Source organism: Passer montanus, unplaced genomic scaffold, assembly GCF_014805655.1.
Source record: "Passer montanus isolate IOZ18808 unplaced genomic scaffold, ASM1480565v1 scaffold84, whole genome shotgun sequence".
Taxonomy (NCBI): Eukaryota; Metazoa; Chordata; class Aves; order Passeriformes; family Passeridae; genus Passer; species Passer montanus.
The window spans coordinates 2,399,378-2,426,150 of record NW_024373701.1 but is presented as its reverse complement, the minus strand read 5'-3'; the positions used below and the strand labels follow the sequence as shown (position 1 = coordinate 2,426,150).

Below are 26,773 nucleotides of genomic sequence, written 5' to 3'. Positions count from 1 at the left end.
ACAAATTTTAGAACTTCACTGTTAGTACAGAAGAGGTTTATTACACCAGCTTATTACACACTTCACCAAAATACAGATAAATCAGAGCCAGGAACAAAAATTTTAACTACCCTTTGTTGTTTCTCATTGCTTAATGGAGGTTCCTGAATGCTGTTTTGAACAGCTCAGTGGAGATTCTCAATACAAAGCTGAGATGAAGGCAAGTTGAGTTGCAGACAGCATACATCTATATATACAAAATCCAAAGTGATAGCCTCCTTTCTTGTCCCAACCTACTCCATCCATAAGAGGTTACCAAATGTAATAAGTCAAAGAAACAGAGGCATTCCAGAGACTAGCATCACAGAAACATCTAGGTGTGTAAACATCTTCCAAACTAGCAACAAGAAGGTTATGTATACAAAGGACAAAAAAGCCCTGTGTTATGGAGCAGGGAGACTTGGCAGAATCCCTTATCTTTTCTCACAAAGTCAGAGATGTTGAGTGTAGAAGGCAAATAATTTTCTTCTGCCAATGCATCATCACAAATCTTCTTGAGGTGGAGCTTTGTGTGCTCTAAAAAACGAAAGGATAGCAAAACCGTCCAGATTAATGTCGTGGCAAAAAACTGGAGGTCTTACCTCTGAGTCCAGAGAAGGGCAAGGAAGATGGCAAAGGGGCTGGGGAACAAGTCTTCTTGCGGGGCGGAGCTGTGGCTGCTCAGCCGGAGAAAAGGAGGCTCAGGGATGACATTATCAATCTCTACAACTCCCGGAAAGGAGCCTGTGGCCAGGTGGGGGTCGGCCTCTTCTCCGAGGCGGCTACAGACAGCAGAGAGAACCCGCTCTCTAGCTGCGCCAGGGACCTTTAGGACGGACGCTAGGCGGAGTTTCCCCGCAGAACGCGCGGCCGGGGGCCGGGCCGGGCCGGGCTGCGGCGGCAGCCCGGCCTCCAGCCCGGTGCTGGGCGGGCGCGGCCGCGCCGCGGCGGGGGGCAGTAGCCCGCCGGGCCACGCGTTCCGCAGGGTGACCCTGACCAAGCCCACCTTCTGCCACTACTGCACCGACTTCATCTGGGGGCTGGCCGGCTACCAGTGCGATGGTAAGGGGCTGCCGGGGCGGCGGCGGGCGTGCGGGACCTGCCGGGGACGCGTCCGGGGCGAGGCGGGCGGGGGGAGGAAAATTGCCTAAACCCACTGCTGATAAAAACTCTATTCGTCAATAGTATCGACAAACTATTGTACTAAAATATAGTTATAAAATCTAGTGCAAAACCACAATACTTAAACGCAGTACTGAAATAAAGCAATAAAAATAGTGCATTCCATCACAAAAAGCGTCTGATGGTAGTAATCAAAATTCTAGTTATGTTCTAATAATAACACTTGTAAATTGCAAAAATCAAGTTTGAAAACTACAGGAATGCTGCTCCTGTATGAAATTATAGGAATAAATAATAATAATAATAATTCCTAACCAAAATAACTAAAATCGGAGATGTGTCACTGCTCACTGTTGTGTGGTGACATCGGTGTGTGCTGTGATCCAGCAGTGCCCCAGCATATCCTGTGACACACCGTGAGCCACCAAGCACCCCAGCAAGCTCACAGTGGATCCATCTCAGGGGCACCCTTACCTGCTGAAATGCCTGATCCCATGGAGAATCTGAAACCTGTCTGGAGTTTGAACCTTTTAAACCTTGGCTGACGCCAGGAAAGGGAGAACGAATTGCTGGGTTTCCTTGCTGGACTATGCGGTGGCTGAGAGTCTTGGAACAGATAAAAATTATAACTTGTTCTGATGCAGCAAAATCCAGCGGTGTCAGAGCAAAAAGAGTGGATCTCCGTGTCCCTCTTTAAAGGAAAACAAACACACCACTACCAACAACAAAAACCCCAAACAAAACAGCACAAAACATGATGTCTTCATGAGCATATGCAGTCCAGCTGGCTTGGGTTGCAGCTCCAAGGCCAGGTCCAAAGAGTCAGGTTGTACAAGAGCCTCGTTGTTTGGGTGGGTGTCAAACAAGGCTGTAGGTGTAGAACAAATACCCTGCAGTTCTTGAAATAGCTCCTGCCTTTTGTCATTGCTAGGGGTGAAGAGAGTGCTGTATTAGGTTAGGTGGAAGTCATGTCCCTGTGTGGTGCAAAGCAAGTCTTGCAAGGATGGTTTTGTATTTGCTTAAAACTTTTCTGAGAGAAATGTTGTTCTGTCTGTGTAGCATAAGGTCATGGCTTATCCTGGTAAGTAAAAAAGCGCCAAGCTCACACGATAATTTCTTTCCTTGTGAAAACACACAAAACTGGACTTCTGTGTTCTCTTCTATCAATGACTTAAAAATGGCAAATTTTTGAATCATAAGACTGGGCATTCAGATGTCAGTTTGTCAGTTAAAGATCTGAATAGTTTTGGTAATGCTAACAGGTAATGCTAGCAAAATGTGAAAGTACCAGAATGGCCACAATGTCTCACTTTTTTTTTAATCCACTCCCATATAATATACGTAAAGGTAGTGTATTCCTGCAAGTTGCATTTGGGATTTTTTCCTAGTCTTCCACTGCGGTTGGTGCCCTGGAACTGTTCTTCCCCTTTGGCTTTTCCAGCAGAATTCTGGATAAGCATCCCTAGCACCAGTGTCTGATGACCCATGTGCTGATGGGGCACTTCCAAGCTGCATGGTTAAAATATCTCTTTTAAAACTGCATCTGAAAATTTCACCCCAGACAAGTCACCTCTCTGAGACGTAATACAAGAGAGGGGAAATACTCTCAGCTTTCATTACCTCTAACATTCTCTGCTCAGAGTGTGCAGGAAAACCCTGTAATGGCACCTGGCACATCGGTGTCTCCACTGGGTGAAAAATAAGAATTGGGGGCTTTTTGTTTGCTTGGGTTTGTTTTGGGTTTGTTTGGTTTTTTTTTTGTTTTTTGTTTGTTTGTTTGTTTTTGTTGTGTTGTTGGATTTTTTTTTGTGTGTGTGTGTTGGTTTGTTCTGTTTGTTTTTTTTGGGGGGGGGTGTTTAGGTTTTTTTGTTTGTTTGGGGTTTTTTTTGGGTTTTTTTGTTGTTTTGTTTGGTTTGGTTTGGTTTGGTTTTGTTTTTGTCCTTTCATCTGTTTTCAACCAGCTATGCTTAGAGTCATGTTTGTCTTTCCAATAACTTGCTGCTAAACAATAAAACTCAAAACCATCTGATGGATCATTTGCTCATGTGTCTGCTGTTGTCAAGTTCCAAGTTATTTAATAAATGCTAATATGATTTCTTAATTAAATGGAATTTCTTAAATTCCATTTAATAGTTACCTCCTTGTCACATTTACTTTAACTTATGGAGTTTGATCACTGCACTTTAGAAAGTGATAGAAGGAGTGCCAGGATGTTAAAACAAAAAAGTAACCCACCCAGCTATTAGAGAAGGAAATGTTTGCTGTAGACTTGAAAAACGTGGTAGATGATTGCTGCCTCCTTTTTCTTCTCTGCAGAGAGGCTAGGTTTGCAGGTGTAATTGCAGCTGTCTTTGGACTCGGCTTGATGAACCACCTACAGGATTCAACACGAAGCCATCGAGAGGCCTTTTTCTAAGTGGATTTGCAGTGGTTGCTCTTCCAGATCTGTAGGTTCAGATGTTCAGTCTCCTGATGCTGTTTGTGTTGACATTCCCTGAAGCTGGTTATTACCAAAACAGAAAGCTTCCAATCTTTGAAGGGAACCTAGCATGCTCGTGACTCCTCCAGTTATTGAAAGGAAGAAAATTACTCCTCCAGTTATTGAAGGGAGAAAAAAAACCTATGAAAAAAGTCCATCTCTTACCTGTCATTAGTTTAAGTAGCTGTATGGCCTGAATCACCTGGGTTTGTGTTTTAATTGTGATTGAACTTTAGACCCTTGGAGAATGGCATCTTCTATGTGTAAATGATCAAGTTTGTGGGGTTTTTCTGTTAACTTATCAACTACTCAAGTAGATGGGCACGTGCCCATGTGGCTTACGTAGCTGTGTAGCAAAAGTACGAGAAAAGAGAATGAATTCTCAAAACATTCTCATAGTGGAGCCAAGGTGGTCCTTAGGTTTCCTCTGTGAATTCCAAAAAGTACATGGAAGAGATGCTCTGATGCTCTCCATAAAAGGCACAAAGTGTCCTGCATCTATTCTGATTGTTTAAAAGTAAGATACTGTTTCCCACTCCAGTGCCAGCTCCACACCACTGTCATCAGCAGTTTGTATGGGACTGAAGGTACTCCAGGGATGAATTGCAGCTGTCTTGCTTAGATTGGCAAGATATTTTTACAAGTGAATTGTATAAGGAATGTAATACTCTTCCTATGTGGAATAGGTGTCCAGTTTGGTCTGAAGATGTCACTGTATTAAGCTTCAGTGCACATATTTATATAATATCAGTCAACCAGGCTTGCATCTGTGGTTTATTCACATGTCTTCCCCACCCTGACAAATCTGTTTTCTGTAAACCTTTTGTGAAGAACTGTGTTTCTTACCACTTTGCTATTTGTAGCTGTGACTTCCTTTGATAAGTATGTGTGTATGTGTGACAGAATAAGTGAAGCTTGAGCACAGCATGGAAAACTGCTCCCTTATATTGCGCTTGCTTTCCTAACCATGGCCATTTCAGGTTTGAGTGGGTTTAAATTTCCTCAGGCTTGCCAAAGAAGAGGCAGTGTAAATGACTGAGGTTTTGTGCATGTGTGTATGCATCTTAAAAATGAAAAATACTAGATATATGAAGTCTGTGTAAGAATTGTAAGGAGACCTCTTACTGGTAGTTCACAGAAGGACCAATTTCATACACTAAAAGGTAGCTAGCAGATATTTTATGCTGGAGTTTGGGATTAGTTTCAGCCACCAATAAATACATTTCTTTTCACAGTGCTTTATTTTACATAAAATACTTCAAGAAAAAAAGTTGAGTTGGACGAATTGTGGATCTCTACATTTTTGGGGGCTACAAATATTTCCAGTTCTATAAAACTTTATAATGTAAAGTCGATTTGGTTTACTTTGGCCAAGGACAAAATGTAGGGGATTTAAGTAATAAGCACGTTTGACTGAAAATTTACAATTGTTTAACCATTTTAGTTTTTTATATCTGTGTATTTCATTGGAATATTTATGGGAAGCTGCAGTCATGGACTTCTTAATATTTATTTGAGTAGATAGGGCACCTGTCTTGGTATGAAGGCTCTAAGTCAAATAATATTTTGGGGAAACAACACCTTTATTTTCTGTGTTTGTTTTTGGGGGAGGAGTTGAGGGGATTTTGGCAGGGGGTGGGGGGGCGTGTGTTAAATTACTTTTTTGGCTTCTAAGCAGACCATCCAAACTTGTTCCAAGATGTATAAAGCTTTTTTCTCTTAATCTGATTTAGATGTTGGCTGACAACACCACGGCTTTTCCAGAATAAAATGTAAATGGTGGATCTGAGTTATATTTATGGCATAAATCTCAGATTTGGCAAGACAGCCAGAAAACTGCTGTGATTTATACAGGCATGTTCCAGATAAGGACAAGCCATGTTTTTCCTGGTTGATTTAGGAGATCCTGGAGATGTTCAGACAGCATTTGCAGCAGCCTTCAGATGCATATTTTGGACAAATATTGTATGCAGTCTATTAAATTTAAAGGCTGTTCTAAGAAAATAGAGTCAGATCAGGAAGGTGTGTTAAAGCTGGGAGTTTGTTGAGATATGGAAGTAGTAGCAGGGAATAAGGGGACAAGGGCCAGTCTCCTTGGACTCTCATCCTTTCTAGATCTGTTGTTGAGACAGACACATGAAATATCCTTGACCCTACAGTTTTCATTCAGATCTGTTTTGAAGGAAGTGAGTGATATATGAGATTCCCCCAAGAGTCTTAATGCTTGCAGTTCAAAAGGAAAAACATATTCTTCCTTTTTGTGATGAGCTTCGCTTGCTTTTGGCGCATTACCACAATACAATTCTGCTTCTATCCTCCAATCAGTGTGCATTTTCAAGACTTTGCTGTCTTTTTTCTTCCGTGGTTTCCTTGTCGGTGGTGGGGCCTTTCTGTGCAACAAGATGTTTGGTGCTGAGATATTTGAGTGATTGTGACTGCTGCGTTTGAAACTTAGATGGAGCAAACAAAGAGAGTCAAAAAAGGAAAGAAAAAAACCCAAACCCACACACACCCCCCAAAAATTCCACAAAATAAAACCTAACACAGAAACTTGGCTCAGTTCAGCTGATATACATGTTGATAAAAATGTTTGGAGCATTGACTGACACGTTGAAAAATGCAATTTGCTGGTCTATATGTGAAGGATAATCCATTTTATACTGAAGAAAATTCATGCTTTTCTTTTCCCTGCCTCCTTCTGACAGTGCCTCAGAGGAAAATATCACTATCTCCATCAGTGATGCAGAGAAAAGGACAGGGTGCTTTGTGAGAATGCACACAGCTTTTGTAGCTGGAAGCTATAGTTTGTGTTGATAGCATTAGCTCAGATTTCAGTCCAGAAACTCAATTAGGTAGTAAATAACTTACTGCAGAAAGTGCTAAAGCCTGTAATCCAATACCAAGCCTTGCACAGCATTTTGATATATCATGTGTGTTACTGGCTGAGTCTGACTCGTTGAGCAGTGACAACAGCACTAAGGAAGGTGCTCATTACCCCATCGTGGTGTGAAGTGGCTGCGGCTGCTGCTCTGCAGGTTCTCTTTCTAGATGATCATTTATCAAAGGTACCTTGGACACAGTGTGTTCAGGTGTTTCTCAGCCATCTTCGAGGGTGATACCGTGGGCTGCTTTTAATCTTGCACAAATTTTTTCAGTCTTCCTCTGGTAAGTTTCCGAGAGACCATAGTTCTTGCAGTCCTGCGCTAAGGGTCTAAAAATTGCTTTGCAGCAGGGACGCTGCTATGTTCAATGGGCATTAATTACCTAGTTGCAATTGTAACTCAAGGTGTGGCCTCCTAAGTTTACTGCCAGGGGGGGAATGGCGTGCAAGGTGCTTAGCACCACCCATACTCGGAATTACAAATCCAAGAATAATAAGTTTTTTTTTTTTTTTTTTTTTTTTAGTGGGTTCCATCTGGGCATGGTGCCTTTGCTGGTCTGTTTTCTCCTTTTTTGATTCCATGCTGTTTATAACTTGTCTGTAATATTGCTTTGCTTCTTAGTATCCATAGAAAGCTGGTTCTTTTCTGATTTTTTCCCTTTTTTTGCCGCCTTCTCAGGTGGCAGCTCTGCATTTTCATTGAACCACGCTGTCCCTGGATGACCTTTACTTTTTGTTTATGTCACTTGTTTCTTGCAGAGGTGTTTCTAACTCGGTATTTCATTAGCTCAAACTGACTTCCTTCTGGGCTACTTGTTGTGCAATTAGATCCATCCTGAGCTGGCGCTTGAAAGTACCTTTGGTGAAACTGCTTTTGCAACACTTACAGAAAACAGGTGACTAACTTACTTGAATATGTTTAATTTGACTCAGCTCCAGCGGGGAAAGAGATTGTGTGTACGGTATATACACCTTTCTAAAGGGTTAAACAATACATGCTGATCAGCTTCTCTTCTTTTTGCGTTTTTCCCCCCTCCAGCTTTTTTATTTAATAGTAACTTTCGCTTTGGGATAAGCCTGTTAGGAAACACTCCCAAGCAGAGAGCGAAACCTAATGTGTGTATATCACAGTGTGATAAGGAACACGTTGGAAGCACACTTCTTTTTTTTTAAAGTGTGCTACCACAGTGTTCTTCCTTATTGTTGCCTACTGTTGTCTCACTTGTGGAAGTTTGTTATTCAGTAGAGTAGAGTCAACCCCTCATTTCACTTCCTGTTCTTATTTAAGAATTTTTATTTGCTTGGCTCTAGAAGAATGGGGGTGGGGCTGTGTGTATATTCATGCATCTATACTCACATAATTTATATGACTTTGTTGCTTCTTTTCCTGTTTAAGACTGAATATCAGTGGAACTTGCTTACTTGGAAATATGTTTAAGATTATTAGTGTGATGTGCTGTTATCATTCACCTGCCTGGCTTCTTTTTAAATACCCGTTGTATGATATAATTGTTATGGCACTTACTATTGTAAAAATAACATTGTTTAAGATCTAGAACAACTAACAGAATAAACAATGCTGTATTTGATCACAATTTAATCAAAGGTTTTCCATATACAGTACTACTAGAGACATTATGAGTATTTAGCTAAACAGATTTATTGTAAGAAATTATTGAATGATTGAATAATTTGAACTTCAAGTGTTACATTGGGAGCATTGTGTTGTTCTGCAGGGTAGTATTAGTGGCTAGGAAATATGACATGCAGTTGAAGTGCAAGGATGTATAGAAAAAAAAATCTCAGTTCCTCATTGCTTTTCTTGCTGCATGGCAGCTTGTGTCACTTTTCAGTGTCTTGGTTTGTCATACTATAATTCAGGAAATTAGTCTTTCCTTTTTGTGCAATACTTTCTCTGCAGAATGTGAAAATAACAACTGGTACACCTTATTAATCAGTGAACATAAGAAATAATCCACTAACCAGTTTCTTAAGTGGTTCAAGCAAAAATACTTTCTCAGTGCTGAAACCATTATGTGGTTAGGATCTTTGCCTGGAATCATCATAAATACAAAGAAATTGGTAAGATTACCCTGAGCATGAAGATGGCATGAGGGAAGGCTCTGAACATAAAGGGGAAAAACTGAGACTGTGAATGCTTTATTTCAGAATACAAGGGGCTTTTTGTGAGATGACAGATTTTCTTCAGAATATAGTTAGAATGGCAGAGTGTAAATCATCACACATACAAATTTACATGGGAAACTGATTAGGACTAGCAATCCTGGAATGTGTCTACCATAAAAAGAAACCCTTAGAACTAAAACAAATATGTGGGCTGAGCAGCAACCTAGGAGAAACTGCTTTTTCACATTCGACCTCTTCTCAAAACAGTATTGCTACAGAGTACTGGAAAAGCTGATTTAAAAATTTTTGGATATTCACATAATTTAAAGCTCTCAAGACATGTTTGCAAGTTGTTGCCCAGATTTTGGGTGGATGCTGTTGGATGTCCCAGTGGCACAGTACAGTGCTGGAGCAGTTGTGCCTGCGTGTGCACATGAGCTGTGAGCAGAGTGTCTGCCCTCACTGCTGACAGCGTCCATGGTAGTAATAGCAGCCCTTCCAAAAGGAGTCACAATCCCTTTGTCCTATGAAATGGTTTTCAATTGCAATTATGTTTGATGCTCCAACTCTCTGTCTGGGTGCTGGGCAGACTTAATTCTGTTAACAGAAGATGCTGAGTGAGAAACCGAACACGTGATCCCAGATGAGGAGGTGTGAAAGAAGAGATGTAACCTTAAGCAAGAAGAACTTAAAAGTTCAATTTCTGTGCAGAAATCAAGTACAGACTTACATGCTTGTATTTTCTCTTGTGAAGAAGTTAACTAACAGGAGCTGGGACTCTTAGGCCTTGGTTGCCAAATCCTTTTTTAAAAAATAGGCTAAAGTAGAAGGTAAAAATACTAGCATGTTAAAAATACTCTTCAAAACAGCCAGATATTGTTGTGTCCATTTTGATTTCAACTTCTGTTATTCTGTTCCTATTATATTTCTTTCCAGAATAGCTCATGTTTCGCAAATGCATAAAGATTTCTCGATGTTATTGTATTTTTCATTCAAGCACTTTTTCTTCAGGTGAACCAAATAGATTATTCAAAAGTAAATCCATAAGATAATGGAGATATATTACATTTTGTTTTGTTTTGCTGTCTCACTTTTACTTTTGCTCAGTGTAATTTTTTTCTTAAATATGCTATCCTGGGAAACTTTAAGAACCTTTCAGTGTGTGTTGATAATTCATGTGCATAAATTAATAGCTGATTATGCTACAAAGTAAATTAAGATGGAGTGCTACAAGAACTTTCTCTGTCTGATAAATTGAGAAGACCATGCCAAACAACACTAAAATTAAACTAATATATGAGCCTGGATATAATTTGGTCCCTCTTTGAGAAAGACTTACAGCTTTTCTGGAGAGATTTTGAGTTTTTGTGTTTATGAACAGAGTTATTTTATTTTGTGGTGTATTCATTAGTAGCATATATAATTTGTATGCAGGCTTCTGTTGTCCAGTGTAGATGTAAACACTTATCTTCTATGAACTTTGTATGATCTTGGATATATGAAAGAGACTGTTGCTTTAATTTAGGAGAAATGTAGTCCTCGATCTCATCAGTGACTCAAGCCTAAGTGCTGGAACTAAAATGCTCACATGTTCTTAAAAAGAATCTTTCTAAAATACTTGAATAAAAGTGAATGAAATGAAGAATCAGAATTTTTAAAAAATCATAGAGATCAGCACTTTCAGTTTGGCTTTTGGAAATAGTGCCTTGTGAGTGTTTTGTTTTCCTGATTCACCATGGTGTGAATCATTTGCCTTTAGTTTCCTGACCATGTCAATAGCTTTGTAGTAACCACACTGGAGAAAATACTGAATGTACTTACCCAGTTGGCACAGGATTATGTTTCTTTGCTTTCTGCATTTTCCCCCTCCATTCATTCCAGGTCTGATTATTTTTCACTCAAATCCTATTGTTTTATACACTTCTGAGTGTGATGCAGTTGGAAATGAAGCCTTATAGGAATGGCAAGTAAAGGTTGCCATGGCAGCTCTGGGGTGTCTTGGTTTTTTTCCTTGTTTTGTTGCTAGGAAGTATTGAGATGCCTTAGATAATCCAGAGATTACCCAAATTAAATGTGGAAGAAAATTTATTATGGGTTTGTGTAGATTAATAATGGGACTTATGGTTTAAATGTATCCAACTTTCCTTGAAAAATTGCAACTGTGCTGTGGAGATTTGTGGATGCTACTGCAACTAAGCTTAGCAGTGATTTTTCTTCTAGTATCTTCAAGATTTTTTATTATATTTTTATGTTCTGTGTTCAGTTTTTAAGAGGCAAGAGAGGGATTGCAAACCTCCTATCTGCTGGTTATATCACTGGGTGAAAAAGACTGGGCTTATGTGAAATGCTGCCTGGCTCTCCTTGGTCCAGTCAACATATGAGTGTTTTGGAGGGGATTTTTGGTTTCCCCCACTGCTAAGAGCATAGATCTAACTCACTGAGTTCCTGTGTGCATGGGATACACATGAGGTTTACTCAGTGTGTCACTGGTCATATGCCCCATAGGTGCAGAACTGGTGTGTATTACAGCTGGTCTGTAGCCTGTAATGTTGAGAATGTCTCCAAGTCTTTGGGTACTGTGAGAGTGTCCAGGCAACTGTGTCAGTATCACATTTTTCTGCCAAAATTCTGTCACAGTTTATGAAGTCCTACTGTGCATTAAGTTCAGCTAAGATCCACCCTCTTTATTTCAGTGTAACTCAAATTCTTCTTTTTCAAAGTTGGAGATGTGCTACTTTTATTTCCCTTTTATGTGTGGGGAGGCATTTCAGCATAGGTATGTCTAACGTAGCAGAAGTGTTAACAGGACTGTTTTTTCATAGGAGACATCCGTGTTGTTATTGAGGAGGATGACACTGACATGGCAGTGTGTGGATTTATTTGTGCTGTACTGGGTAACAAGTGATAGTGGTGCAGGAGGCTGCATGTGTGAGGGCTGGAACCTTGCAGTGTTGGTGCAGGCTGCCGAGGCATGATCACCTCATGAAGTCAGCAAGTCTAAGGGGCAGGGTGCTGCAACTGGCTAGGGACAATCCCAGACATGAGTACAGACTGGGAGAAGAAGTCATTTGACAGCAGCCCTGAGGTGAAGGACTTGAAGTTATGATGGATGAAAGCTGGACTCGAGCTGGCAATACCAGAACCAAGCACATCCTGGGCTTCATCCAAAGCAGTGTGGCCAGCAGGTCAAGGTAGGTAATTCTGTTCCTTTACTCTGCCCCTGTCAGACTCCACCTGGAACACTGCATCTAGCTTGGGATCCTCAGCACAAGAAAGACACGGACCTCTTAAAGTCCGTCCAGAGGAAGATCATGAAGATGACTGGAAGGATGGAGTACCTCTGCAATAAAGACAGACTGAGAGCTGGGGTTGTTCAGCCTGGAGAAGAGAAGGCTTTCACTAGCTGAAGAGGAAGTTATAAAAAGGAGGAAGAGGGACTTTTTATATGGGCAGATAGTGACAGGAAAAGAGACAATGATTTTAAACTGAAGTAGAGCTTCTCTAGATTAGATGTTAGGAAGAATTTCTTTGCCCAGAGGCTGGAACAGGTGGCCCAGAGAAACTGTGAATGCCTCATTCCTGAAGATGTTCAAGGCCAGATTTAATGGACAGCTGAGCAACCTGATGTGGTGAATGGCAAGGTTAGTTGAAACTACATGATCTTCAAGGTCCCCTTCAGTGCTAACAAATCTATGATTCCATGATGAGGTTTTTGTTGTGAGGATGCTTGCAGTAAATGTCAAATTGTTTTAGTGCATTTTCCTTTAAATTGAGGGCTGGATCAGTCTTCCATGTACTTTTTGTTGTGCTGTTCTGAATGCTGTAAGCTGTAGCTCTTTGTTTTGACCAGTAGCTGTTAGTCAGCTGGACAGTGCTGATAAACAATTGACAAAGTTTCTCTTTGTAAGGCATCACCCTGAAAACAGTGACTTGGAGAAGCTGTTGCAGACAACAGCTGCAGGGAGGTAAGCATTTCAGACACTGGTGTGCATGCCCTGCAGTAGGTGGTTCTGTGGTCCAGCTGGATCTTCCTTGTTCTTCTGGCTTTAACCATTTCATGTTTCTCTGCCCCTCCTGTCCAGTTTTGTTTATACAATGCTGCCAAGCTGGCCCATTTCTGCTCCGGCCACTGGGGTTCAATTGGTGGCATGGGCAGTCTGCAGCAAAAGATATAAGAGGCACCAGCCTAAGACAGAGCCAGGAGAAATGTCTGATTGCTAAATGGTCTTCAAGGGTCTTTTAGTGGCATCTGGAACTTGATTTTCTTATTGCCATGCCGTCTTGCTGAAACCATGAGTTGGGTGTCATTCCTCTTTGAAGGCTGTCGGGATCTATGGCCTTTCACTGCGTGTGCAGGTAGTGTGATCAGAGGTTTTTCTGTCACCCTTCAAACTGGCTTGACCCTTTCTAGCTGTGTAAAGGCTGCAGTCTGGAAAACCTGAGAAAAAGCCACAAATATCTTGCATCTGGCTTGTGTGGGCAGCCTTCATCCTTCTGCCTGTACAAGAGAACTGCTCAAGTGCTTAGTAGTTTGACCTCTGAACCACAGACAGATTTCTGTGGTTCAGAGACAATTTCTTTTTGGGCTCCTGCCTTCAGCATCCCCGAAGACTGCTGATAACCGATGTGACTGGGAGCCTGCTGGGAGAAGAGTCACAGCCAATGGTCTATTGCTGTTACATTGTTGGTGGCAAAAACTGTGTCCCTCCAGGCTCCTTGTGCAGCTTCACACTGTTAGTGGGAGCCCTCTTCCTCTGAAGGATATTTTTGTTTTTTTAATTGTCAGGAGATGAGTTGTTGAACTCTCTCCCCTGATGTTGTAGCCCTCTTGGAGATTTTTTGTTTTCTGTCAGTGCCCCAGCACCTTGTCCCATGGCACTGTCCTATCTTTGGCCTAATCTTCAAGAAAAGAGAAGGTGTTAGTGCTTTCTGGATGTGAATGCAAGTTTGAGACTAGCCATCTTCCATCTTTCTGAAAAAGAAAACACTCTTAATATTGGGGACCTGTTCAGTAACTAAAACTCTGAAATTCTGTGTTCACCCTAATTTCACTAGTGGCAAGTCTGATCCAGCTGTCTTTTAAGAGGAAAAAAGTAAAGTCGATGCAGAACTTACCTTTCTCATAAAATTTCACAGAGCAGAATCCCAGAATAGTTTGGGTTGAAAGTGCCCTTAAGGATTATCTAGCCCAACATCCCACTCCCACACATCCCACACAATAAGCAAGGACATTCTCAACTAGATCAAGTTGCTCAAAGCCCTCTCAACCTGACCTTGAATGTTACCAGAGATGAGGCATCTACCAGCTCTCTGGACAAGCTGTGCCAGTGTTTTACCACCCCTATCATACCAAATTTCTTCCTTACGCCCAGTTAAAATCTGCCCTCTTCTAGTTAGAAGTGCTACCTCTTGTCCTATAGCAATGGGCCCTGCTTCTTTATTATATGCCCTATTTAAGTATTAGAAAATGGCAGTAAGGGTCTCCCTGGAGCCTTCACTTTCCAGGCTGAACAATCCCAAGTGTCTCAGCCTCTCATAGGAGAGGTGCTCCAGCCATGTGATATTTTCTGTGACCCTTCTTTAAGACCTGTTCAAATGTATCCATTCTTTCCTGTGCTCAGGATCTCACAGCTGAATGCTCTGTTCCAGGCAGGGTCTCTGAGAGCAGAGGAAAAGTTAAGAATCACCTCCTTTCTCAGTTTATTGTCCACCAACATTCCCAAGTGCCTCTCAGCAGCACTGCTCTCTTTCTGTTCACACCTCAGCCTATATTCACTTGGCCATACTGTACAGACTGGAAAGACAGTGGACTGCAGCATCTTAAATGGAGTGGATAGACCCCCCTTCTGTGTATAGACATAGCTGTTAGCATGTCTAGATTTTCTGATGGCTGTGGACATAGAAAAGCCTCTTGACCAAATGGAGATGGCTGCTTTCACTGCTGTGGTATAACTTCTCTGTGCAGTTTTCTCCTTGAAATGCAAAGCCTTGGTGGGACTGAGCACACAGTGTAGCTGCCTTTGCCTCCAGCTGTTGGTGCTCTGGCTTTTCCTGCTTAGCAGGATCTAAGAAACCTGCTCTGGGTAGAGTCAGGAGATGGGAGGATGGAGAGAGTTCTGTTTTGGCAGGTGAGGTTCCTTTAGTTAATTTGTCAGCACTCATTCTACAGTACCAAGAGGATGGAGAAGCAAGATACTGTGTTGTAGGCTGCAGGAATGAGCGAGTGAGAAGTGCTTATGTTGCCCAGGTGCCTTGTGAGCCTCACACAATTCAAGCAAACCTACTATAACCAAATGATTGACAGTTCAAGTATATCACCTAAGTTATCTGTTTTCTTAATAAGTAGCTTGTCTTATTTTCGCTTGTCTTGTTACTTTGTTATTTTCTACCAGCATATTTGAAATACAAACGAATAGGAATTCAGATGTGCTGCCTTGAAATTATAGAGGTCAGATGCTACAAAGACATTTCTTTGGAGTATTTGTACCTATAAAGAGAAGGTGTTCTCATGCAGATAATTCTGGGAATATAAAGTGCAAGGCAATTCACATTGTGTGGAGGCAAACTGCACTTTGTCAGACAGGGTATGTACTGGTATCTCCATTTAAAACAGAAGCACGTATGACTGGTTAGTCGACAAGACCAAAGAAACCTGGAGAGAGAAAAGAGCTGTCAAGTACAAGTCATCTATAAGGATACTCAGCAGGTATCTGGAAAACTTTAACATGGTTTTCATTTCTTTTGGATTTTCTGAAGAGTATTTACCGTGTGGTGTCAAGCACTCTGTAAGCAAGGCCTGAGGTTTCTCACCACAGTGAGAAAGGAGGGTCTTTTTAATGCTGGACTTCTTAAAGATTTCAGACATTTTTCCATGCCTCTCTCACCATTGTTTGAAATGTTTTGGGAAGACGAAAGCTTCTATGACAGCTTTCCTGGTGACATTTAGCAAGCATTGCACAACAGAACTCTAAGCTTAAACTAGGCTTTTTGTCTGAGAGAGCGCACCAATATTACATACAGGTCTTTGCATGTTTCTGCTGAATTGGAAAATAAGCTGGTGAAGTCCATGTACTGCATCCAGCATTCCTTTCAGTGAATAGTCACAGTATTCAGACTGGCCTGTGGTCACAGTTGTAAATGAAAAGCTAAATGCGTCTATGTTGGCAAGCTGCTACAATGGAAAAGTAGCTCAAAGCTGTGTAACAAATGTAAAAGTTGAGTCCCACAAACTTCCAGTAAAATGAAAGTGTGCTTTTAAGTTACTCCTGAAAATAGTGACTCCTCCACCAGCTTGAATGATCCTGTCTGGATAAGCAGTCTGGTGTTTTTGATATAATTTAAGAACACTGTGATAGAAAAAAAAAGTATTTTTCTCCAATCTGTGACTAATTAGCCCGTGGGCATTTTCTGAAAGCTATTGTCTTTTAACTGTCAATGGATCTCTTCAGTGAATGCAAAGGCAGTCCTGCTGAACAAAATAAGCCTGCTTGCACACCAAGGACAAGTTCAGAAGGGAGCGATAAAGCCCTTGAAGGAGCGAGGCAGATTAAACCTGTATTTTGGCTTCTGTTATGTCAGGCACATGCTATGGAAGAGCAGGCAGAGCAGAGGAAATAACCTACTTAGTTTTGACCAAAATAAAACTTTGTTTTGAAAGAGTTAGATTGACTTAGGCTGAATTGTCTTGGTGCTGATATGCCCTTTAAATCCCACTGATTCATTGTTTGGAAAGTAGAGACTGTTATTGTTGTCTTGCATAACAGCTTTGAAGCTTTGGTTTACTCCTGGCTTCGCTAGATTTCTTGTTTGTTTTCCTCTGTCCGTCTGCAGGCAGTTGTCCTTCCTCCTTCTGTCTTTTAAGCATGCTGCAGTAGTTGTGCCTCCTGCAGTGGCCATCTTTACCTTTGTGTGTGTGGGGCACTTTTATTAACTAACTGGGGCAAGCTGATTCTTCCACGTTCAGCACTTCTGAACCCATCTTCCTTCCCCGAGCACTCGTCAACAGCTTCTCTGCATAAGCCAGTGCTGCAATTTTATGACTATGCATCCTGGCAGAACCGAGGTGGAAGTGATGGCATCTCTTTGAATAATGGCAAACAAACTGGGAATTTTGGAAGCCCTTCCAGATTCTGGAGTAAAGCAGTTTGGTTTGCGGACCCACCAGAAAGCAGAGAGCTCTGCTATGTTTCAGGGCAACCCTGGGGATATTGGCTGGACTGGACAAGTATTTACATCTTCTTGAATGAGAGGGACAGTAAAAGAACATCTTGTTTTCTTGTATTCTAGCAGTGATTGACAGTGCTCTTAAAAAAAGCTGTTTTTTCAGTTGCTGAGCACTATCTTGTTTTGTTTGAGGTTTTTTCAGTGAGGGGAGGGGTAAGAATAACTGCTTGAAAGGCTGTAGTGTAGGCAAATTGAAATATTTTCTCTTATTCTGGATTGTTGAATGCCTTATATGAGTTGGTGACGTATGGAACAAAAATTTGTAATAATTGCATCTGTTTAAGAGAAATATTTATACTGCTAGAAGTACTGATGGCTGTCTGTTCAAAGCACTAAACTTTACAGAAAGCCTGGTAATGTTTTACTCTTAATTCATTATTGCATTTTGATAAAAACAAGATGTATGCTACATGGTCAAATTTATAATCTGGTGTACTAACTTGAAGTTAAAAATCCTTGACTTGGGTGAATTGTTATGCTTTAGCAAACTGAAAGTAGTCGTGCTGATATATAGCATGTGAGAATCTGACTCTAACTCTACAGACTGTGTGGTTGGATGTAGCTGTAGTGCACTCCTAACAGTAATGCTCTCTTTACTGGAGCTACTGAAAATGAAAATTACTGGAAGTATTGAAAATAAATTTGATAGTCTCTACTGGAATGAATTACCCCTCTGGAGTAAATGGCAAGAGCCATTATTCTCTCTGTAGTACCTGTTGCATTTAAAACATAGCCATGCTTGCTGTGAAAGCACAAGGCTTGAACTGCACTGCACACCTCCTGCCCCGAGGAAACTGCTGCCAAACATCATTTGTTGCAGAGGTTGCCGCTCTGTTGCGCCAGGCGAGTGGTAAGGTAAAAAATGCCTATGCTGTCATCTTTCTAAGAGGTCCACTGAATCCAAACAGTTTTCTGGGAAACGAAAACTAAATCCTTCTCTTGGTGCTTGTCACCCTGAGTTTGCAGCCATGACACTGTTGGCTTTTGGAACCATCTGCTATCAGTGCAGGCTCTGGCCAAAGCTACCACAAGGTGCATGTCCTTTTGCCACCTGTGGGAAGCTAGACTTCTTGTGTACACCTTCTGGACTTCTTGTGTACCCTTTTGTGGCAGTCAGAGTTTGGGCCAGTTGTGGCTTGCTGCAGTCTCATGACAGCTAAGTCTGGAAATGTGTGGTGGGAAGTCAGTCTTAAGGGGTATGGACCTGTCTTTTCAGAGAATTGTCATTCTTTGATTGGCAAAAAACATTGCTTCTTACAGCTGCTGGAACTTGTTGAGATGAAAAGAGGATGTGACTACAGATGAGTTTCATTTGATGTGTGAAATACAATAAGGGGCTGAAGGTTGTCATATGAAAAAAGGAGGATAGAGATTCTTGGGATGTGGAAATCTACTTGTCAGTGCAGAGACACACTTCAGAGTAGGAGTTAAGTTACACTTCAGGTACATGATGAGGACTTGGTCCATGTTTCTCCATCCATATCGTCCATTGCTTCAACTTTTTTTTTTGTTAAAAATAACCTCTTTAAGATAATTTATTTAGATACAGAGAATCTATAACACTCTAAGACACCTGTGTTGAAAAAACACAAATTGTTCAATATTTCATCTGGTAGAAACTTTGTTTTATTTCATCCTATAAAATTTTCTTTAGGAAGATATAAACAACATTCCACTGGCCACCCAAGTCTAGTGTCAGAGCCAGCTGGTAACCATACCACAGCCTTTTCTTAGCCTTGCTTTTCTGAGCATCTTAGTAGAAGACAGATATAAACAAAGATATTGTGCACGGAAGGTTCCCACTGGAACTGAAAGTTGGCATTCACAGAGTGTGAAATGCTAAAATAAAAACACACTGGCTGCGTGGGTCTGGGTGTCAGATAAAAGCGATAGAGGGAAGCAATGAACTCGGTGAAGACTGCAGATGGATTTGTGGCAGTGTGGGGGATTGTGCTACACAACTCTTCCATTAACAGTCCACAGCCTCCTCTACAATGCCAGTAGTGAGCTGAGAGCTCACGCTGACACCAGCTGCTGAGGATTACAGATTACAGAATTATATTCCAGTCTATTATTTTATTGCTTGTTGATTGTAAAGTGATGGTTATGAAGGGGAGGAAAAGTTCTCTTACAAGCTGCTGAGTCTTTAGTCTGCTTTTACAGATAGGCAGGAAAGGATCTTAGAGTTGTAATGGTGCATCCAGGAAAATATGTGCCCATGGTGTAATTGTCAAAGAAAGGCAACATGAATGCTAGACGTTATTAGGAAAAGACTGGGGAGGAGTGGCAGAAAAGCCACCTCTGTGCCACAGCATAAAATGAGCTTGCTGATTCTCTCTGTGCAATGGCTGAGCTGCTGCCGAGTCTGTAGGTGTCTGATGCAGCATTAGATCTTGAACATGACATTTTCCTTTCTCTGTTTTATTTTAGTCCCCTTGTAATTCTTTCATGTAATCTATGTACATTTATAGGGCTTTTTTGTAGAGAACTGTAGAGATTTTCCATTTATGTAATACTCCTACATATATCAGGCCATTTGTTCTAGTAAACTCTCCAAGACAGGGACTTCTTCCAAGTCTTACATTTAACAAGATGCCTCAGAGAATTACTGCACTTAATTTAGTTGTATTTATATTCACATTAATAAGCTGTATACATTCTTTAATGCATTGCACTCAAATTTTTCCAGAAATGAAAATTTATTGTAAAAAAAAATTGAAAAAATTTATCCTCCCTGGAGAGCAATTTGATAGTTCTTCTTATAAAAATGCAATGTTACACTTCAGTGTTACAGATAAAAGAAAAAATTAAATCAAACCTAGCATGTTAGAATACAAATATACAAATACATTTCTGTTTGAAAAACACCAGGACTGAATTATGGTGAGTATTTTCCAAAGATGAAACAAAAGTAACTTTTAATACCTTCTAGACATTTTCTCAGAGCTGAGTGGTCTTTTCAAAAGTGGGAGAAGATTGTGTTGTATCTGATATTTCATGAGCAATTCTCACTCAGAATTCTCACCATTTGCAAGGGACACCAATACACAGCTAGAGTCCGTACAGGGCATAATTCATTATTTTCTTCTTCCTAGTTTTGGATTCTGCTTTGAAGTTTGTCTTGAGGACAGAGAGAAAAATGCTTATATGGAAAAAGTGTGACATGTTGGAGGGTATAAATAGCCATCCTTTTTTTAAGAAGTGTTACACAGCTCATGAGTTACAGTGATTCCCAGCTTTTATGTCCTGCCTTGCTGGGGAGGCCTGGAGAGAGATGTTTTCTATTTCTTTTCAAGTGTATGTTGGAAAGGTGCTGGCTCTACGTTCCACGAGTTGCCATAGGTACACATGGCCTTTATGTTTATTAAAACACCACGTCAAACAGAATGTGGTAGGAAAAGTGGCCCAGGAAGGGATGGCTTATGGGCAGAGCCTCCTGTAAAGCCGTATCTTGTGCTCCATGTGGACAGGGAGCAGCACTGTGATGCCCAATGGCCAGGTGGCTTCTTGTTGAGCATTTGCAAAACCTAATTTTTCACAAGAAGGAAGTGATTTATAACTGAAGAGCAGAAGGCTTCAAGGTAAACTTGTCAAATATAGTTGGTACAGTATGCCTGACCAGATGCTGAAGAGAGACCTCATAAAGCCTCCTAAACCATTAAGTAAATGTTTTGTACAGTGTCTGAAAGCTGCAATTGAATGGCTTTCTTTTGACTTGGACAACCCATAGATGTGTCTGCTTGTAGCTCATCACTGAGTTTGTATGGATCAAGAAATCTTCATTCTTTAAAAAGACCCACCTGTCATTTTCCTTTAAATGCTTTTTCCTCAGAATTTTGCATTTCATCTACTGAAACATCACACACAGAGTCTTCTGGCTTGTTTTTCCTAATAAAAGGTCACCCCTTAAAACCCATGAAACCCCTCCTAGCTGTCAGAATTTATGACTTAATTAAGCCTCTCTGGGACTATTGATATGAATGTAGGATTCTGCCACCTCTCCTTCCCCCAAATATTGTTAATGCTTCAGTTTGCTGCCATTTTGGGTTTATTTCTTTCTGTGTGGAATGTGCAAAATAAAAACAAATTGGTGACTTGTAGGTGTAATTTCACCTGCTGAGGAATGTGACAAGCAGAGGAGGAGTTGTGTGAATAGCTCCTGAAAAACGTGTGAAAATTTTTCACTGAGAATGTTACCTTCTAAGTTTGGGCGTTACTTATCTCCTGCTGTTTGTCTCGTGATGTTTCTTAATTTGATTATTTGCAAATGCTTCAGTTTTCTGGCTGACATTTTAGGAAACTTAATTATTTTCTGTATTGTCTTCTTCTGTATGCATTCAAACAATTAAAAACTTTATGCACCTTCCTATTTTGCTCCTCATCTGAAACGTTAATTCACTGTTGGGTTTTACTGATTCTCTGAAGTTGCTGACCTAGTATGCTTTTCTGTGTCATGAGATGTTTCCTTATCTGAACCATACTGTCTTTATGCAGGACCATGTTTGCTGGATTAGTCAGTGCAAAGAGAAAATTGTGGTACTGACTGACTTGGGTTGTGGTATGTGTACTGACTTGGGTTGTCTAAATAAGAGCACCTCTCAAGGTCCATGGGAGGAGCATCTCTTCCATGAGCTGGTTGTCTGAATTCCCTGAGGAGTTTGGGTAGGGCTCAGTTGATTTGTGCATTGAGTTTGTGTGCACTTAAATTTAATAGCCACTTAGAGAGGGTGGTCTTGCAGACTTGAATTGCCTGCTGCATCTTGCAGATCAGAAAATTCCTGTGATCAATCTGCACCACCATGCTCTCTGCTTTCCTTTCTAGCCAGCCTGCTTCTGAATGTGTCATTTCACTGAATTTCATTAGTCACTGCTGATTCCTCTTTGGCTAGCTCTCACTTCTTTATGCAATTCTTGACATCTGCCTATTTATATTTGAAGCTTCATACTCTGCTTTTCATGGGTCAGAGCTATGAGAACCTTTGTCATGATGCTTCTGCCTTCGGAGGGCATTTCCACTCACCTAGCCAGGTCAGATAAACTTTGGGCACCACTCTGAGACAGTGACAAGGTCACCTGAACATTGAGGTGGCTGAGGCAGATGTCTTCAGGGTATGAGTGACAAATTTCAGACTACAGGTGGTAATGGGCAGGTGGCCTTTGACCCATTTCTCTTGAAGCTTCTACAGACCTGCTCTCACCACAAGCAGGTGGCCTTCCTAAGAGCATCAGTAGAAATACTGCTGACACCTAAGGAAGGAGCAAGTTTAATTATGTTGTCATTATATTACCACTATGTCCATGTTGAGAAAACACATATCAGTGATGAGGATTCACCAGTTCTCTGTGTGGACTCATACCTCTTTTCTGGAGCAGGAGATTCATCTTTCTTCTGCCTGGATAATGACTTTGCTTTCTTTGGTCTCCTTTGCACTGGTAGGCTGTGTGCTCCTCCCCACCATGGAGATCACCTTCAAACCTGTTAAGCAACTGCATTTGCAGCTGCAAGAATCCATTTCTTTGTCTGTTTCCTTCCCTGATCTGCCCTCTTTGGTTGGAAACAGCCATAAACCATAGAGATGCACATAACTCTTCATAGCTCCCAGCAGAATATTTGGTTCTGCTCCTTTCCATATTATTTCATCAGTGCAATAATCATTCTGGGTTCAACCATGGATGATGAATAACACATTTGAACACAGTAGTGACTTGCAGTGCTTCTTTTTCTGACTTGCAGATTAATGAGAAAAAAAAAAAGCTTACTGCTCATATTAAGATGGATGCCAAGAGGAGAGGTGTCATCCTTTTTGTGCTACCAGAAGGAAAACTTAGTTTGTGTGGGCAGGGCAATAAGCTGTTTAGAGAAGTGGACCTGGATTTTAATGCTTCAGTTGGCCTGGAAGGAGAAGTGTGCAATCAAAACTCAATGAGCTGGAGAAAGGGGAGGAGAGGAAATTGATTGCTTTTGGTGGCAATAGCGCATACAGTCAGTGGCAACAGTGGACTGCAGGTGGGAAGTTTGAAGCACTTGGGGTATTGTCAGATACTTGGGAAACTTAGGAAGTGGTACCCTGTGCTTAGGAAAAGCAGGGAGAAGAAAACCCCCTGTGTACAGCAACAGTTGCTGCTGGCAAGTGATCTTCCCTGGCACTGGGAGGGATCTGAGCTTCCACTCAAAGGGGTCAGGAGCTGAGCATCTGCACAGGGCTTCACGCTTGAACTGGTGGAGAGTAATTCTGAAAGAAATTACTCTAAATCCATAGCTGCATGGCTTATTAGTTCCTAATCAATCAGAGGTGGTAGAAGAATCCCTTGTTTTCTTCACACAGCTTAATGTAATGCAAATTCATGGTAAGAAGCTGTGAAAAATATCCTCTCCATGACAAGTGGAGCTGTCATGCTTGAAAGTGTGCTTTGTGGAGCTTGGATGGAATTATAAACCTGTAAGAAAAGAAATAGTTACTCTTGACTTTCAAAGCTGCCTATAATTGGCAACCTTCACCCATTACACTCAGTTTGTAACAATAGTTTGTTTTCTCACATTTATGTCACAGGCACTAGCTTGTAGAATAATTCACTTGCAAACATGTCCTTCTGCTTTGGCTACATCGAAGACTGTTTTGGACTGTTTAAAACTTTTATTGAAATTTAAGAACTCATTTTGATGCTCATGGAGAGAGACAGTGTGGGAGGACATGACTTGCATTAGGCTTTTACCATTCTGGGATAAGCTGTCCTTCCTTTTCCATTGCCAGCATCTTAGTAGCAAAACAACTTGGAGTTCATGCACTGCTCAAGGTGTGACAGTTGTGTACATTCTCAAACCTAGAGGATAGCAAATGTGTTTAAAAAAATGTATTCCTAATTGGATTTGACTCCATTTTTGGTTTTGTTTGATTGTCTTTCTTAAAGTCCCATGCTTGTGAAGAGTTGCTCATGGTTCTTTTTTTATTTCCACAGTTTGCAACTTCATGTCTCACGAAAAGTGCCTCAAGAATGTCAAGATACCATGCTCCTGTATTGCTCCCAGCCTTGTAAGGGTGAGTAAGAGTCACTGGCTTGTCTCCTTCTTAGGGTAATACCACACATTTATCACCAATTAACATGGTGCCGTAGTAGCAGTGGGGTTTTTTCATATCATAATGCAAAAATTGTATTAGTCATTACAGAAGCTTTTATAGCTGCTCGCAGGCAAAGCTACACTTCCTTTGAGAAGTCTGCTATGAGCAACTGTCGATACTCTGTCTTTGAAGACCAGTTATTTGCATTCTTTAAATGTTACTAGATGTTCTTACTGTGTGTCATTACCTGGAAGTTTCGCAATAAAGTACTTGCTTTTTCAGATGGCTTGTGACCTTCTCCCACAAGACTTTATGTGTAAGAGATTGATTCAAAGGGTGTGAAACATGAATCAACTTTGCAGAATATAATAGGATGCAACTAAGGTACTAAGAAGCTAAACTGAAGAGAAAACTAAATGTGTTATCCACTTGGGAAAGGATGACAGAAGAGGAACAGAAAGGGAGAAGGACATGAGAAATTTTCTAGAGAAGTAGTAAAACTCCACAAATACCTTAAGGAGCCAGAGGCAAAAGTCAAATGAGACATGGCTGTAAAGTCATGTTCATTACAGACCTTGCTGACTCAAAGCACATTTATGGAAATCCATTGTGTAGACCTGTGAAAGGGAACTGATTCCCTTCTTTCTGTCATACAATATTTTACCAGTTTCTTTTTGTTGTGGAAGCCTGTGTAGGGGATGAGATTTGGAAGTTTGAAAACAGTATGCAATCTGAGTTACAGGGATTGGATAAAGAGAAATTATCCATTTGTTTTTCTTCAGTATGCTTTATCTAGGTGATAAAGCTGCTAGGCTGTGCCAATTCAAGGCTTTGCTTCTTCTCTTTCTTGCTTTTCCTCTTTCCTTACATAGCTTTCATCTTGAGAGGTGTCAAAAAGGTGACTGTTACCTAGAAACTTGCCAGTGAAGCAGCAAGAAAAGTAAGTCTTAGAACCCATGGTAAAGGGACATGTAGGTAGTGAGAAGTGCATTTACTGAGAATTAGCATCTTCTGCTGTTTCGGTATGTTGGCAATCAGGCATTGTAGCAAAAGGAATAGTGAATCAGATTATATAGGTATCTACAAGGCCTTTAGGAGGAGGCAAAAATCCAGCTGGAAAATAGTAATTTAATTCAGAGTGTGGGCGTCGTAAACACTTATGACGGCTTCTTTTCTGGATTTGCTCTAAATTTAATTCATTGTTCAAAATAATATATTTATTCCTTTGCTTTTATATGGTAAAAATCCTCAATTTAAACTTACTAATGTTCCCATTTGCATCAGTTACAGACGTCAGTGTAATTTTTTTCTCTCTTGTCAGTCCCTGTAATCTATCTGCCCCAAAATTTTTATCTTGTGATTTATCTGTAAACAATAAACACAAATTGTTCTGCACAGCGAGGATAGTTATTTGGTGGCGTTGCCAGTCTTTGAAACTGTTTGCAGTTCAGTGTTGCTGTGTTTAACTCGAAGAGTCTTCTGTGCTTTCTGTCTTGAGCTGTAATGATTTTATTTTGAAAACTCTGGATTGTACTGTTCGTTCTGGACAGTCATGTCCTCCTTGACGTGGTCATCCAAGTTGCATTAATCCTGATCAGCTGTACAAGTGAAGGCTGCCATATGGGAGACGTCGTTTTGCATGCAGGCTCTGTCAAAGCAAATACCAGACTTGGCATTTGCGTAAAAAATATAACAGAGTGAAAAACAAATGACAGCCATTTATACAATTTGTGGAAAGTTTATTTTCTTAATCTCTCCTTTCAGATTATTTATTTATTAAAAGGTCTGACGTAGGAGGGAGCACTGCTGGGATTTTTTTTCTGATAGTTCTTTCAGCTATGTCAATATTCAGTGTATTACTGAGATGAGACTTTTTTTTTTGCTTGCCTGGATTTCATCTAGAGAAGATGGCAATTGTTAAAGCTCATCAGAACGTGTGTCATTTGATACTAAGTCAACCCATCAGAGAATAATTTTTCAGCAGATGTTTGGTGGAAACTTTTATTCCTGACAGTAGGGTTTCCTTCTCAGGGTCAAGTAAAGGCCCACAGAGTCACAAGCATGCCACAACTGCATCCAGCCTCATATCATTCTTAAGGCTGTCCTATGAATGTTTTTCTCTATTGTAAATCATTATCACCTGCATTTAGTATTCCAGAGCGGATCCAGGTCATGATGTTTCTAAACAAGCCTTTGTGGATCAGCCTTCTGAAAAGTTTGCAGGGCATATGATTTTTTCCAATGGTAAGGTCTCAGCAACTTTTTCAAATTCAAACTCCCTCTTTCCTACATTCCCATAAGTATTTACCTACTTTGCAGTATACATTTTTAAAAAAAGGGGGGAGAAAGGGAGGACAAAAAATAGTCCACACCCAAACACCAACACAAAACAAAATAACAGTAAAAACAAAACTTTGTTTTGTTTTCCCTTGTTAGGTCGTTGGAATTGAAGCTCTATTACAGCTTCTTAGAAGTGTGTGTGTATTTTGTATATAGCTGTTCTTGGAAAACTAAATTGAAATGAGACCACATGAAGAATAGTTTAGTGATGTTCAGCATTTGCTATGCTTATTTTTCCTTGTTGGTGTGTTGTTGCATTGCTCTAATGGTTGCTAAACATTTCCATTTTAAGAAGGTTTTGAAGTCTACGCACGAGACTTTGTTGTGTGCTGTTATTCTTAAAGCCAGGTTGTCTAGAATGGAAAAATGCTAGTCTAGGTTATCAGCTTCTGAATCTTTGTGTTCTAAAAATAAAACTTTCCTTTGTAAGGAAGGCTGCTGCATTTGTGGGCTGGGGTAAGGAATGGGAAGGCTGTGGTGCTTCCAGGGGTCTCTGCTTTTGTAGTTGTCTCCTGACCTGAGTTT

At 40.7% G+C, this 26,773-nt stretch overlaps 1 protein-coding gene across 1 annotated transcript in view; it reads left to right on the top strand.

Moving 5' to 3' along the window:
* Positions 1-43: 43 nt before the first annotated feature.
* DGKQ (diacylglycerol kinase theta) overlaps positions 44-26,773 on the top strand; it is an 89,622-nt gene continuing 62,892 nt past the window's right edge. The window contains exons 1-2 of the mRNA XM_039733155.1: positions 44-1,080; positions 23,808-23,887. Coding sequence (XP_039589089.1) covers positions 648-1,080; positions 23,808-23,887 — 513 coding nt within the window. The 5' untranslated portion in view covers positions 44-647. The remainder of the gene's footprint in view (positions 1,081-23,807; positions 23,888-26,773) is intronic.